Source organism: Mixophyes fleayi, chromosome 1, assembly GCF_038048845.1.
Source record: "Mixophyes fleayi isolate aMixFle1 chromosome 1, aMixFle1.hap1, whole genome shotgun sequence".
Lineage (NCBI taxonomy): Eukaryota > Metazoa > Chordata > Amphibia > Anura > Limnodynastidae > Mixophyes > Mixophyes fleayi.
The window spans coordinates 323,368,736-323,384,527 of record NC_134402.1 but is presented as its reverse complement, the minus strand read 5'-3'; the positions used below and the strand labels follow the sequence as shown (position 1 = coordinate 323,384,527).

General features: G+C 40.4%; 2 protein-coding genes across 3 annotated transcripts in view; one reads left to right on the top strand and one right to left on the bottom strand.

Moving 5' to 3' along the window:
- Positions 1-1,348: 1,348 nt before the first annotated feature.
- On the bottom strand, positions 1,349-12,285 carry ISCU (iron-sulfur cluster assembly enzyme). Of its 2 annotated transcripts, none has more exons than XM_075214005.1 (5): positions 12,091-12,285; positions 3,883-3,996; positions 3,454-3,564; positions 2,566-2,644; positions 1,349-2,375 (listed from the first exon to the last, which is right to left on the bottom strand). In XM_075214005.1, the coding sequence occupies exons 1-5, from the start codon at positions 12,118-12,120 to the stop codon at positions 2,293-2,295; spliced, it is 417 nt and encodes a 138-aa protein (XP_075070106.1). In that variant the 5' UTR covers positions 12,121-12,285; the 3' UTR covers positions 1,349-2,292. The 2 variants fall into 2 exon arrangements, with proteins under 2 accessions (XP_075070106.1, XP_075070096.1); XM_075213995.1 differs by lacking the exon at positions 12,091-12,285 and adding an exon at positions 8,506-8,664.
- Positions 12,286-12,488: 203 nt separating this feature from the next.
- SART3 (spliceosome associated factor 3, U4/U6 recycling protein) overlaps positions 12,489-15,792 on the top strand; it is a 48,461-nt gene continuing 45,157 nt past the window's right edge. Inside the window, exon 1 of the mRNA XM_075213983.1 lies at positions 12,489-12,847. Coding sequence (XP_075070084.1) covers positions 12,653-12,847 — 195 coding nt within the window. The 5' untranslated portion in view covers positions 12,489-12,652. The remainder of the gene's footprint in view (positions 12,848-15,792) is intronic.

Below are 15,792 nucleotides of genomic sequence, written 5' to 3'. Positions count from 1 at the left end.
TATCCATGTTTGTGCACAGGTAGTTAAATGCAATGATTGCACATATTGTCCTTAGTAATATTCCTGATGCTGTTAGTGCCTTTCCAACTCCCCCTTCCCATTGATATAATCTATTAAAAAATTAGAGGAAACACCTTGTACATTTTTTTTTTTTTTGAGAACTATGTTTGTATTTTTCCCCATTTCCTCTTTAAAAGAAGAAAAATGTATCTTAGTCAGACATTACACTGCTTAAAATACATCTAGCACCACTACTTGGGGAGTTTTATTCACTCTAATATCCGTATATTTCAAAGTGGGGGGCATAGGTCTAAGCATGGAATTTTCCTTCATATAGAGGGGGGCAGGGTTGGGAGGTAATGAGAGCACCCCAATCATATCAATCATTAAACATTTGGCTTCTATGGTGGGTGTACATTAACTTGTGTATATTATGTTACAATAATATGAGAACATTGTAATTTCATTTGCACAATATGTATAAAGTTAACCTATTTTCAAGTATCCTCATTTATGGATCTTTAATTTTCAATACATTCATAGCCTTTATTGAAGCCTGCGTTTGACACTACAGTTTGGTAAAACTATTGTTCTTTGTATTCTGCATTCAAGTGATTTGTGTGAAACAATTTGGTTTTGACATGGCTAACTTAAGGTTTAAAGAATTTCATGCATCAGAAATGTACAGGGCTGACTTATGTGCCCCCACACACACACACCGCATCTTACCTAGTGTGTGTGGTAGAGGCAGCATCTATTTGGCATTGGGCTGAGCCAGACTAATGGCCCTTTAACAAGATGGAGCAGCAGCAGCTGGCAACTTCATAGGCAAAATGCCACTGCCCCTCAGTGTCAAAGGCCAGTGCATAAGAGAGCACCACTCATTATAAAAATATTGAATGTGTTGATATGTCACTGAGCCCAGCGCCACACTCCTAGCCTATTACTACATGCAGAAGCAGCACCTGACAGCTTTACATTACTATCATGGAGAAGCAGCTGCTGCCTCTAGGTCTAGTGAGGGGGCACCACTGTCATGATAAAAATTACTGAGTGACACTAAGTCACTCATACAATGTATAAGGGGTGCCCTAGGAGACCGGTGGGTTAACCAGTAGTAGAGCTGCCACTGGGCATGCTAAATCAGCCAAACTATAACATTTTCTGGTACCCCTGAAAAATTAGATATTATGAAAGTCCCATAGATTGTAAGCTTGCGAGCAGGGCCTTCTCACCTGTTTTACCCAGTTTGTTTATTAGTTTACTATGTTTGTCCACAATTGTAAAGCGCTACAGAATATGTTGGCGCTATATAAATAATGATTACATGACACATGCAAGACAGCAATTTAGTGTTATTTATTTTATTATGATAAAGTTTCCTTAAACTATACACTACATAAACCAAGAAGCTTTAAACAAGCCTACTTTTCCATTGCAAAAAATATCAGTTTTCATTTTGAAACAAGAGCTCTTATAGCAGTCTCTTGGTCTTTGGAAACTAGATTAAAAAAAAAAAAAAAAAAAAAAAAAAAACCCACCAACAATAGTAGACCACTAAACCAATGCACTCATTTAAACCTCAGACAGGTTTAGGGATCTACTTTAGCTGACATTAATACAATTTCACCTGCTATTTCCCACGTAGCAACACCAGGAGGAGCACAAGATGAAATATGTCAATTCATTTTTATTGAACTAAACATTAATCCCTAAAAGCAGGTACAGGTCAGCAACTGATTTGGGGACATATAGCTTAGGAACAATTTGCTGAATGCTACCCATCCCACTTCAAAAGGGATACTAATGTGACTTATTTTAAAACCACACAAGTGAACATCAAATGCTTCTTTAGAATCACAGCAGACGGGTCCCCTGTTTTACAGAGAGAACAGATGTTTTAATGCCACACATTCCAGGCACTATAAGAAGTGTGTGGAACACACATGGATATAACACTATGATTTAATGTGTGATGTGACGTAAAGGCCAAATAAAAAAATCCTGTCTGAGATTTGTGACTATTTGCAAGTAGTTGCAGTAACTTTTACTGTATAGAATCTGCATACCACATTATAACAAAAACACACAACAGGTCAGATTCAAGACCATTTACTATGCTTCCTTGTTCTAAGGCACACTTTGCAAATTGAAATAAATCACACAATTACAAAGTAGACATTCATACAGTTGGACAAGCTGCTGTATTATTGTGCGTATAACGGAAGAGGCATGGCCTACTTCCTAAGAAAACGGCATTAAAGTGTCAAGAGGTTTTGAGCAAAAGAAATGCTAGCCGCTGACTGCAGCTTCCTCCTTGTCTTGCTTCAGTCTGTAATCTGCCAAGGCGGCCCTGATTGCATCTTCTGCTAGCACTGCAAAAATATAGAAATTGAGAATTAAATAGATGGAGCAAGGCTCCCAAACATGGAACTTTTCTAATAGTTGATGTGACAGTGGGAGCTGAAGTCGTCTTTTAACAAATATGATAACTTCAGTCATGTAAACAAGCCATGACTATAGCTGCACACATCTCACACCTCATAAGAGTGTAGAAATACTTACTGGAGCAGTGCAACTTCACTGGAGGAAGGCAGAGCTCTTTAGCAATATCTGTGTTTTTGATAGTCATTGCTTCATCAACCTATAAAAAAAAAAAAGAAAAAAAAAAAAAGTAAAATATACTAATTCATATAGCTAGTTTTAGAAAACATTGCATTTCTTTTTTAAAGTGTGCTTCTGCTGTTTAGAACAGTTTCTTTTTAAATACCAAACATACCCAGTTTAAAAAAAAGAGAACAGTTTCAAGTGTTCAACCCTTTGGGGGGAGGAATTTAATTCCCCCCCGAGGTACCGCCGCGTTATAGATATTACTGTTATTACGGTAATATTAACCCGGCTTTTTCTGTGAGCAAAACTATTACCGTAATAACGCTAATAGTTTAAGCGCCAGCGATACTTTGGGGGGGAATTGAATTCCCCCCTTTACCTGCAATCTTCAAATGATGTTAGAGAACTCTTAGGGCATTATTTATTAAGGATCGGATTTGTAAAATTACAGAGTTTCTGCGTTTTCTCCTGTGCGGTTTAAAATGGCAATTTTATTAAAAGGAGGGTCCCTTGATAAATAATGCCCACTATGAAAATTTGGTATGTGTATCAAACATATTTACAGAAAATATTGGAGGGCTATATATTGTTTTTTTTTTTTAAACACTAAGATATGGAGAATTTTTTTATTATGTAAATGTCTCTACAAGAGCGATGTGTGTTCAATCACTGCATGTAATTGGAAATACCAATTAATTTGTAGGACTGATATTGATATACTGTGGAAAAAAGTTACGAAAATACAGTTAAAGATATTTGAATGCACTATTGTTTACAGACTATACCTAGATACAAGGAACTAAACAGTACAAAGGGGGAGGACTCAATATACCAACAAATTACCGTTTTTCCTTTCACCCATTCAGTAGCTAGAGAGCTGGAGGCAATTGCAGAACCACATCCGAATGTTTTGAACCTGGCATCAACAATTTTCCCATTTTCATTTACTTCAATCTGCAAGATGCATAAACATGTGCACTTATGAGCATAGTAGCTGGATGGGCTAAACAAAGAGCAATGCAATCAATGGTATAAAGTCTAAAACAATAGTTATTCTTAAACATTTGATTTATAATTTCAAGCCTATGCAAAACAGAAATAAAACCATAGCTCATGATTAAGTCTTACAAGTTTTTGGACAGATACTTAAAGAAAATGAATATTTCTTGCTTACAGCAAAACTACCTTTTATCTATGAGGGAGTCAATTTAATCTTAAAGTAATAATAATGCCCCTTATGTAACAGAAGTAACTTGCTTGCGACATACAAACCTGCAGTTTCATAACATCTCCACATGCAGGAGCACCAACCAAACCAGTGCCGACATTTTTTGAGTTCTTGTCAAGGGATCCAACATTTCTTGGGTTCTCATAATGATCAACAACCTATTGAGAAATAGAGGAAGTGTTAATGAAGGTCATAACAGCCTGTGGCTGTCCTTCACAAGACATTTGTCAACTGTTATGCAATACATTTATCAAAACACAAATATCAGAGCTTTAATTCCATTCCTCCACATTTCCTAAAGAATATCTAGAGCAGTGATGGGCAATCTGATACACTTCGGAGCTTCATGGTGGGGCCCTTTAACCTTCAAAAGGGCTGTACATTACCCTTAATCTCAGTAATGAGTTAAAACAATACATTTAATCAAATAAATTAACCCATATGTAATAATATCAGCATTCAGCAATATCAGCTATAAGAAACAAATATGGCAAAGCAGGAAGGAGCTGGAGGCCACAGGTGAAGGCTTGGAGGACTGACTTCAGCTCTATGGGCCACCTGTTGCCCATCACAGCCCTAAAAAGGTACACCGCAATGATTATACATGAGCAAAGACCATAACATTGCCAATGTATGTATATTTATACATGTGCAGATAATTACTTTAAATATTAAGAATTACACTAACAAAGCCAAAGTAAATAGAATCAGACAGTAAAATATTAACAGTACTGAAACTGGAGCACACGAGAAGCTATCCATTGTTTTTGTGATGTCATATTTCATGAGCAAGCCACACATTCAGTTCTCATAACAAAATTAGAAATAGCACACACTGCTAGATTTTACTGTCCCATAAAACTTTTGCTATTTGTAGTATACTATTGGTGCCACTATAGTGAGCCTTTATGGGGCCAGTGGGCAAATACATAGCCATCTGTTAAATGTTGGTCTATGAAAGTGGAGAAAATGACCTGTTACCACTGCACAAATTAAACTGTTTAATCACATATTGCATTTCACCATGATACTTAATTTTTTTTTTTTATCTAAAAAAAAAAAATTGGTGCAATCTTATCTAATAGACAAGAAAGCAAAATGTGTTTAATCTACAAATTAGTGTTTAAATATTTATTTTTCCTATTTTAGTTCAGGAGTGGCACTTTATAAAACAATTGGGGCCAAGATTCAGGTGTCTGGTGAGCGTCAGATCCATGTAGGGCTCTACTGAACACTTCCAAATAACAGTACCTGTTTAAAGAGCAGTCACTTCAGTGCAGACCAAGAAAATTTGTGCAATTATTAACGAACTTGCTCCGATTTTATGCAAATATGATGATCTGGTCAAATAAAAGTTCTACAATGGTAAAAGTACTCCTAAACACCATTTTAGAACAAATTATACACCAGTTAGCACAACATTAAAACCACTTGCCTAATATTGTGTAGGTTCAACTCATGCCACCAAAACTGCTCTAATTTAGCTCTAATTCATCGAGGCATGGACTCCACAAAACCTCTGAAGGTGTCCTGTGGTATCTGGCATAAAGACATTAGCAGCAGATTCTTTAAGACATGTAAAGTTGGGAGGTGGGGCCTCCATGGCTCAGACTTGTTTTTTTTCCCAGCACATCCCACAGATGCTTGATCGGATTGAGATCTGGGGAACTTGAAGGCCAAGTCAACACCTTGTCATGTTCCTCAAACCATTCCTGAGCAATTTTTTCAGTGTGGTAGAGTGCATTTTCCTGCTTAAAGAGGCCACTGCCATCGGAGAATACATTTGCCATGAAGCAGTGTGCTTGGTCTGTAAAAATGTTTAGTTAGGTGGTACGTGTCAAAACAACATGAATGTCAGGACCCAAAATTTCACAGCAGAACATTGCCCAGGGCATCACACTGGTGGTGCGTGAGGACTGGAGTTAAGAAACATTGGCCCTGAGCATCATTGTGGTGCCATCTCTTCACTAGGTAAACGATACACACACCTACATGATTTAAATAAAAACATTCATCAGACCAGGCCTCCCCCCTTCCATTGCTCCATGGTCTAGTTCTAGTGCATACGTGCCCATTACAGGTGTTTTCTGTGGTGGACAGGTGTCAGAATGGGCACTGACTGATCTGTGGCTATGCAGCAAACTGATGAATTGTGTGTTCCGATACCTTTCTATGACAGCTGAAACAGTTAATGCTGGCTATTTGTGCTACAGTAGCTCTTCTGTGGGATTGGACCAGACGGGTTAGCTTTCACTCCCCACACATGAATCAGCCTGGGGTGCCAGTGAACCTATCGCTGGTTCACTGTTTGTCCTTCCTTGAACCACTTTTGGTAGGCACCAATTACTGCATACAGGGAACACCCCACAAGACCTGCCGTTTTGAAGATGCTCCGAGCCAGTCATCTAACCATCACAATTTGGCCTTGTCAAAGTCGCTCAGATCTTTACATTGTTCATTATTCCTGCTGCCAATACAAACTTTAAAAACAGGTGCCATAGTAGCATCTAGTACGCACATACCCACTGCAGGCACTTTCGACCGTTGACAAGCGTCAGCATGGGCCGGTCTGAGACTATGTAGCCCCCACACTGTGTGTTCCGACACCTTTATATCATAGCTAGCATTAACTTTTTCAGCAATTTGTGCTACAATAGCTCTTCTGTGGGATTGGACCAGACAGGATAGCCTTAGCTTCCAAAGTGCATCAATGAGCCTTGGGCAAACACAACCCTTTTGCCAGTTCACCAGTTATACTTTCTTGGACCACTTTTGGTGGGTACTAACCACTGCATACCAGAACACACCACAAGACCTACAGCTCCAGAGATGCTCTTACCCAGTCACCTATATATCACAATTTGGCCCTTGGCAAAGCTGCTCAGAGTCATACACTTGCCCATTTTTCCCTGCTTCCAACACATCAACTTCAAGAACTGACTGTTCACTTGCTGCCCAATATATCCCACCCATTAACAGGTGCCATTGTAACAAGATAATAAAATGTTCACTTGTCAGTGGTTTTAATGTTGTGGCTGATCAGTGTATATAAATCACTACTAATGAAGAGTCTATCTCCTGGGAGTTGTCCAGCTTTAAGGTGCAGATTTAAATAATGAAAATGTATTTTCAGAAGTAAATTGTAAATACACTTTATTTTTACTAGAAGACTGCCAACATATCTCAGCTAAGAGAACAACATTACCCACCTGCTTTCAACTCTGAAAATATTTCTAGACAATAGTTAACTATCTGGGACAAATAACACAATTGTAAACCAGAAATATTGTATGATGGAAGAATTTGCAGATAAAACTATAGTTCCTTATGTTTTTAAACCACAATGTTGCCATCTGTACTATCCTGGTCAGCTTATACTGTACTTTGTATGTGAGGACTGGAATCTACTGCACATTAAAGAGAGTATGGACAAACAAAAAAAGTATGGGCAAATATTAGCCTCATAATTGTTATTTAACCCCTTCACTGCCAAGTGTGAGTGGGACTCAAATATACCCATAAATGGTTATTAACCTTTATATAGCGGCTACATACTACGCAGCGTTATACAGAAAATATTTAGTCATTGGCATTGTCCCTGCCCAAACAGCTTGCAGTTTAAATACTCTACCATAAAATTAATCTGCATTTGTATCGGGGACCTCTTTGTGCACGAGCATCCAGTGCACTAAGACTATAGTGAAATAGCCAAGGAAGGGGTAAAAGCTTTCAAAGAGTATCAATCTCTCCCATTCTTGTTTAACAAGGTCACCTCTTTCAAGTGAGGGTAACCCTTTTACAAGGGGAGTATCCTTGATTACAGTAGGGGAGGCCCCTCTTGCAAACACTAGTGGCCATTTAGTATATATTGTCTGATCTCCAGACAATATATACATACAAACACTACAGAAAATAAGAGTTAATTTTTATTTGACCAAGCTATTTAGCAATTCATGTTCTGTAAATATTTTCCAAATTGTATTTAGATGAAAAACATGATTCACACAACAGTGGAAGACACATTATGAAAACAGCACATTGCAGTCTTGAGTTAAACAAGTCAGTAGCATCTGTGGAAAAAAAACAAAGTCTTCTATAAAAAATAAATAAGTGGATCTAGCCTGTGCGGGTACAGCACAGAAAGATGACCAAGCATGATGTAGAAATGCCACCAGACTAAAGAGTGCCAAAAGAGGCTCAGCACAGGGCATGAAGAGAACCTCAGCACCAAGAGGGGTAAAAACTGAAATTATACTTTAAAATCTTGTGGCTTCTTAACCTGACAAAGACAATAACCTGGTTCATACAAGGGGTTTTTTTTTTTTGCTTGTTTTTTTTCACCCTGAATAGTGCCGGAATAACTATCTTTTTTAACTACCAAAAAAAACAAAAAACACTGATGCTGATTTAAACATGGCTTCTTGCAATTACATCTGGGTACTTTTTCTAATTCCAGGGACACCCCACGTAGAAAATAACGGACATTAGAACACATATCGTGAGTTAATACGAAGTTCCAAAAGCCACCGTCTCACCCGCTCAGCTGTCACTAACACATGTGACGCCGCCGCCTCCCTCTATCAACAACTACCACTTAGCCGTCTCCTCACTTCCACCTGCATAACAGAACAAAGCGGCAACGGCAGCCCACCCACAGCCTGCAGTACCTTCTTATGATAAGCAGCGCAGGGCACCCGAAGTTCCGGCACCGCACACCTACTCCATACCGAGCAAAACAAACGACCTACTCCAGCCATTGCGTCTGTCGTAGTACCACACCGAGGGAAGGCGACGCAGCGTAATGTCGTCACAGTGTCCGCCCGTATGCCTAAGTGCGCAGCGCGCTGCAGCTCTTATACAGCTCGTTGTTTGGTCATGTGATCAGGGATGTCCTCTTCTTATGTAAGAAGAGATGATATAATTATGTGTGTATATATATATATATATATATATATATATATATATATATATATATATATATATATATATATATTATTATTAATATGCAGCACATCTATATATTTCGTGACTGCTTCTGAAGGTTCAGTTTGCACACATACAAATTAGTGCTTGGTTCATCTGGTTCCACACTAAGGGGCGTATTCAATTGTGAGCGTTAACGCTGAAAAACGAGTGCTCGAAATACGGTAATATTGCACGCAAAAAGCGTTAATATGGTAGTTTACTCGCAGAATTTTAGCTTGCAGCTCAGGGAGCAGCGAGCTGAAATTCCGCGAGTAATTAGCGTATTAACGCTAAGATTTTTCGAGCGCTCGTTTGTTAGCGTTAACGCTAACAATTGAATACGCCCCTAAGAATTAACAAAGTGTTGGTTATGCGGCTTTAGGATTACCATATCACGCATGTCAATGACTGCAAATATCACTGATGTAACTAGTACAGCAAACTATCAGTAAGGTGTTGAGAGGCAGGCTGTTCAGTCTTGGAAGGTGGGTTAACAGACTGGAAGTCTGTCTTCTGGTGCTAAGGGACATCATGATTATTGAGAGGTAGATTGCACTCTATTAAGAGTGTTAATATGCTACTTCTCTTTGTCTATTCAAAAATACCAGATGCAAAGGGCTCACCTTACCTCATGGCAGGTCAGTGGCGGATCCAGGGGCTTGCTGCCGACAGCTGCACACTGTGCAGGTCCGTTCAGCAGTGACAGTGTGCTGCCCGGCTGCTCTGATTGTGTTTTAAACACAATCAGAGTAGCGGGACAGCACACTGTCACTGCTGAACGGACCTGCACATACTGTGCAGCCGCCGGCAGCATTAGACATCAGAAAGGGGGCGGGGCCTAAATCGCCCCCCCCCTAAAATCGCCCCGGGTAGGACAAATGTCTAGATCCGCCCCTGTGGCAGGTTGACCTTGTATAATGCAGTATTATCTGTGGTATATTTCATTATAGCCGAAAATCTTGTTAGATGGGAGCTGTTCTGAGACCTGCAGCCTGTCAATAACTCTGAACCATCCTGAATTTTTACCTTCCCCTGCAGCCTTCATCTCAGCATGCACAATAGTATGCAGAGTCCAAAGTAGTTGGAAGGGGGTGAATAGGATGAGATGCCATACTTGCCAACTCTCCCGGAATGAGACTCCTGGATTCCGGGTGGGACTCCCGGGAGTGTATGGCAGTCTCCCGCATCTGCCCACTTCCTAGTGAAGTGGCCAGAATTAGGTCCAAAATGCTGCGATTCTCCGGGAATCACGGCATTTGGCCCCGCTATAAAATGGCGCGTTTGCGTCATTACGTCACAAGGAGGGGGGTTGGCACCAAAATTACACGATTTTTGGATCCCCGCTACCCGCACACCCACCTCCCCCCGGCAGCTCCCGGTCGCCAACTAGAACAAGTTGGCAAATCTGTGAGATACTACCTCACAGAACTGGAATCATGAGTTTGATTCCCAACCTGTCCTTATCTATGTGGTGTTTGTATGTTTTTCCCATGTTTGCGTGGGTTTCCTCTGGATGCTCCGGTTTCCTCCTACATTCCAGACACACACTTGTAGGTTAGTTGGTTGCTGATAAACTTAACTTAAACACTAATCTATGTGTCTGTTAGGGAATTTAGACTGTAAGCTCCAATGTGACAGGGACTGATGTGAATGACAAATATTCTGTTAAGCGCTGCAGAATTGGTGGCGCTATATAAATAAATGAAAAAAGCATACATGGTATCTCACAAGGTTTAGTAACATTTCACATGGTTATTGTTGTATGCAAAACCACCTTTATCTTCTAAGCAAGGTGAACTATAATAGAACAGACATCTGACAGTGAATCAACAGCATTACGGTGCAAGGTGAAAACCTGCATATAGCTGTCATGTTGTCATTATGAGACTATATATTGTGATATCAGATCTGTCAAGTCTACTAAATTTTCCAGGACTCTCCCACATGTGACCTAGATCTAAAGATTTTCTCCCCCAATCTCCTGGGTTTCTTAGCGCTGGGTGTCAAAGGAGCCATACTCTTTCCATCCACAGTTACTTTGTTAACTTGCAGAGAGGAAGTACAGAGTAGCACAACAGAGGCTGCTTTGTACCTCCACTCTGCTTATACTAAAGTGGCAGCATTGGCAGGAAGCTGACCTAACAACTAGACTACTGCTGGCACTCTGATTGGTGCAGCGATGACATTCTTTATCAGAGTGCCGGGAGCTCTCTGCTCAAAAAATCTGCAGCTTATATTTTATAACCGACTATATTACCTGAGATCTGGGGACTGCATAGCCACCAAAGTTATGAGTGTCTATAGGGCATATTTATTAACGCCCATTAAATTTTACTAATGCAAAGGTGGCTTTGCACATGATCACTCATGCTCAGATCCACCTTTGCAATATTAACCAGAGGGGAGAGCAGGTAAGCTGCGGTGAGGGATTCGAAGAGCCCTCTACTGAAATGCTCTCCCCATAGCCTTCAATAGCCATTGATGGCATTAGCCAGCGAGGACAGGTTCTGATTTTCTGAAGTTTTTAAATCCAGCTAAATAGCAGTCCCCATAGAAACCTATAGGGATTGCTTTTGCATACAAACAGTGGGAATGCAGCAGTTATCTCTGATATCCGCTGCGATCCTATTTTAATAAATAACAGTTACCTAATAATGTGGTTCTCCCCTGAAAACTGTAGTTTTGCGGGGGATTTTCAGTTCTTAGGAGCTTCTTAAATAGGCCCCTATGTTTTATAGCCACCAGAGATATGGGGTGCGCATTGCAGAGCCACAAAGGGCTTCAGGATCTGTATTGCAGAGCCACCTGGGATTTGGAGATCTGTACTGTATAATCATCATAGATTTTGGGGTATATATTGTATAGTGGTCACTGAGATGCTCTCTGTATTTATATTAGTCACTAAAATAAGCTAGAATACTGACCACAATGCAGCATTGTACTTGATTATAGCTCTTTGATTTTTTTTTTTTAAAGGTTTCATTGCTTTGCTATTTTGCTAAAACCAAAACCTGTTAGACAAAGTAATGGAATATGCCTGTGACCATACCCATTATTCCCACAGCACACTTTACATGCTAAAATTGTCTCCATAGCTTTCACTCTCTGAGACTTCTCTGCAATATTTACTATTTTTCCATTATGGGCACACTCCCAATGTTTCTTTTTTGCTTTACCATGTCCCATGTATTGCACTATATGCTTTCTTTATTAACATAACACATTTGTAAGTATTCCATTATATATCTATAGGTAAGTCAGTGTATACTTTTTACCATACCACTTACGTCAGGCATATTTTTCAGAGTGCCATGCATTCAAAAGAATTGCACCATCAATAAAAGTTGTCTGGAAGTGCATCCAGGAAGTGTCACTTAGCCAAACCAACGTCAGGAACAAAAATGGAAATCATTTCCTTTACAGTTATGCCACAGTCCTAAATCCCATTACTAGTTTTGTAACTGTTAAGCAGGAAATACAATCAATGTAACAGAGAATTCCCAATTCAGCCTGCCACAACCAACATGGCGGTGCCTGCTTGACACATATCGCGTGCATAGTAAATGTAGTAGTAGCGAGGACCCAGAACACGCGGGCCTTTCGTCTCCCTGGAGACAGAGCTGACCTTACCTGCCTGCATGAAAAGTCATCTTTATTTCCAGCATTACGCTATTAAAATGAATGGACAGAGGCCATAAGAAATATGTTTAACACACAAACACTTCTCATATGCATTTTGCTAGTGAATGGATAGTCTATGCTCTTTACGGACAACCATGCTGTAGACAGGAGTAGCCCAGGTAGACCTGCCTGCCCAACAAACGTTGTGAATTCGCAGTAAGGAGCACGATGGCGGCAGCTGAACACGGCCAGGAGGAAAGAGAAACCCGGGGTCTGGGTGATGAGGAGGAGGGAGAAGAGGAAGAAATGGAGTCGGAGGAAGAAGAGCGGGGAGATGGCTCATCAGATGGAACAGGACGGTCCTCCTCCGATGAGGAAGATGAGAAGGAGAATGAAGCAGAAATCCAGCGGCTGGAAGAGCAGGTAATGAGGGAAGAGGTGACCTGCTCCGATATACCTAGGTCCCCCACATGTCACCTCTGCAACTTATCCTGTGCTCTATATAGAATGACTTGCTGCCCTGCTTGTCCTATTGTAATCCTTCTGTTGTGTGTAGACCCTGATGTAGAGAATGTTAAACGTTTTAAAAACATGTGCTATCTATCTACCATATCTATCTGTGATTTATGTTAATAGCATCCATCCATTTCTATTCCGTTCATTTGTACCCATGTGCCTGTTAAGCTAGGTACACACGACTGGGTTTTGTCCAATAATCGGCTCAACCAGCCGACATACGACCACTCATTCAAAAATTCGGGTCAGTGTGTGTGTAGTAGTGGCACGATGGTCGAAAGTCTGCCCAAATGGACGATTGTCGCCTCATTTGATTGGTCGTACCATTCAGTATTTTCGTTCCAATCTCGTTTCCGTTGTGTAGTGTGTATAAACTTCTGACCGATGTGTACGAAATTGCAATCATTGCTCATGACAACATGGCTGTAAAAAGTCGCTAAAGGGACGTCCGCTCTTCCTTTTATCTTCTAAAACAAGGCTAGTGTGTATGCAGTCCATGGACTGAGCGATCGAACCATCGATCGCATGTGAAATCGATTGCCATAAAAAGTTGGTGGAAAATCCTGTAGTGTGTACCCAGCTTTAGGCTGGGTATACACTACAGGTTTTTCACCCGATTATCTGGCCGATCACACAATAAACGACCGTTCAGCTTAGTATTGCACTAGTGTGTACACTCCAAGGATTATCGTTCCAAACCACATTGTATCATTTGATTTTATAAACTGACCAAAAATCTCTATAGGTGATGGAACGATGTCCAATTCTACAGTGTGTATGGTCTCATACTGCCAGCATAGGCAGATCTCTCTAGAGTTTACAATCTTTTCAGCTGATGGTTATGACAAATGAAAAGCACAGATCCGAGGGTAAATCTTGTAAAATGTTTATAGTATATAGACATGAATCTGCATTCTGTTCGGGACTGTCAGTCATTGGTAAAATCATTAATGATTTTATCGGGAGAAATTTTCTGTAGTGTGTACCCAGCTTTACAATCCAAATTATCTATGTTTTCATTTATGTCAATTCTGTCAGGCACTACGAAATCTGTGGCGCCATAGAAATAAACAGTGATGGTAATATACTGTACCAGGAAACCCTATGCCAGTTTTTGTGAGCTTGTAAATCTAAGTTATTTTGTGTGCATATTTCACCATACCTTTCTGTGTTGTACAGTTCTCCCTTTTTATGCTGTCAATGCAAAGCACAGGCCAAAATTGTTAATCTAAAGAGTAACCATTAAGGCAAAAATGATATCGCATAGAGTAAGTTTTCTTTCATGCGAGTTAACATGGTAGTGAGCATACACCTCAAGAACACCTCACAATGAAGAAACAGAAAATGAAAACGCTACACGAAGGTCCCTGCACACTAACCTTCATTCTCCTTTGCCTAGCCCCAGCCAATAAATTAATAGAGGGCAGTTGCCTGCTGCCATATATATATTAGGTGGGGGACCAGTCAGTTGGTCTTCAGATGTCGTTTGGTGCAACTCTGGTGGAGAAAGGTTGGAAAGCCAACTTTGAACTTTTGGCTTAATCTCTCCTGCAACTTGCACTGTCTTCTGTTTATATACCTATTTGATTGTGCTCATACTCCACCTTGTGACTTTTGATGTTTCCGTAAGCAACATGGTATCTGCTTGAAGAACCAAGTGCAAGTCTGTCGTCTTAATGTAACTACTTAATATGGCAGATTCTGTCTCTTACCAACTGTGGTTTCAGGAAGAACATCAAATTCATATGTGGCTTGTGAACATTCAAAAACTATGGGCATTAATATGGAATTGGTCCCTTAGTTGTTGCTATACAGCCTCCACACTACAAGGAATGCTTTCCATTAGATTTTGGAACATGGTTGTGGGCATTTGCATCTGTTCAGCCACAAGAGCAATAGTGATGTTTAGCACTGATGTTTTAGTGATCAGGCCTGGCTTACATTCGGCATTCCAATTCATTCCAAAGTTGTTCAGTGAGGATTCGGTCATGGCTCTGTACATGCCAATCAAGTCTTCTACACCAAAATTTGGCAAAACATTTTTTGAAGGACTTCTGTTTGTGCACAGGAGGAATCTTCATGGCCTTCTCCAAACTGTTGCCTTAAATTTGGGGGTGCAAAATTCTCTAGAATGTAATTGTATGTTGTAACATTAAAATCCCCCTTCACTGGAACTAAGGGCCCCATGCATATGCATGAAAAAAAACAGCTTCAGACCATTATTCCTTCTACATTAAACTTTACAGTTGTCAGTACACATTCGGGTAGAAAGTGTTTTCCTGGCATCTGCCAAACCCAGACTCGTACTTTGGACTGACTGATCGTGAAGCTTGATTGTCACTTCAGAGTGTTTCCACTGTTCTAGAGTCCGGTGGCGGTAAGCTTTACACCACTCTATCCGACGCTTTGCTTTGGTCTTGGTGATGCTCGACAATGGAAACCAATTCCATTAAGCTCCCGATGCACAGTTTTTCTGCTTATGTTAATGCCAGTGGAAGTTCGGAACTATGGAGTCAGCAGAGCGTTGGCAACTTCTGCGCACCATACGCCTTAGCACCCCGTTCTGTGATTTTACGTGGTATTCCCGTTTCGTGACTGAGTTGCAGCTGTTTCTAAACTCTTCCACTTTCTAATAATATCACTTACAGTTGACCAGGGAATATCCAGCAGGGAGGAAATTTCGCGAACCGTATTATTGCAAAGGTGGCATCCTATCATTGTACCACACTTGAAGTCCCTGAGCTCTTCAGAACAACCCATTTTTCAAATGGAGACTGCACGGCTAGGTGCTTGATTTTTATACACTTCTGGCAACGAGTCTGATTGAAACGCCTCAATTCAATAATTAACAG

What these genes read in the sequence shown, in the direction of transcription:
- ISCU (XM_075213995.1), bottom strand. Translation starts at nt 8,595, where the DNA reads ATGGCTGGAGTAGGTCGTTTGTTTTGCTCGGTATGGAGTAGGTGTGCG. An exon ending in GCGCTGCTTATCATAAGAAG is followed by an intron (nt 3,997 to 8,505) that starts GTACTGCAGGCT and finishes ATTTCTCAATAG; the next exon opens with GTTGTTGATCATTATGAGAA. An exon ending in AGTGAAGTTGCACTGCTCCA is followed by an intron (nt 2,376 to 2,565) that starts GTAAGTATTTCT and finishes ATATTTTTGCAG; the next exon opens with TGCTAGCAGAAGATGCAATC.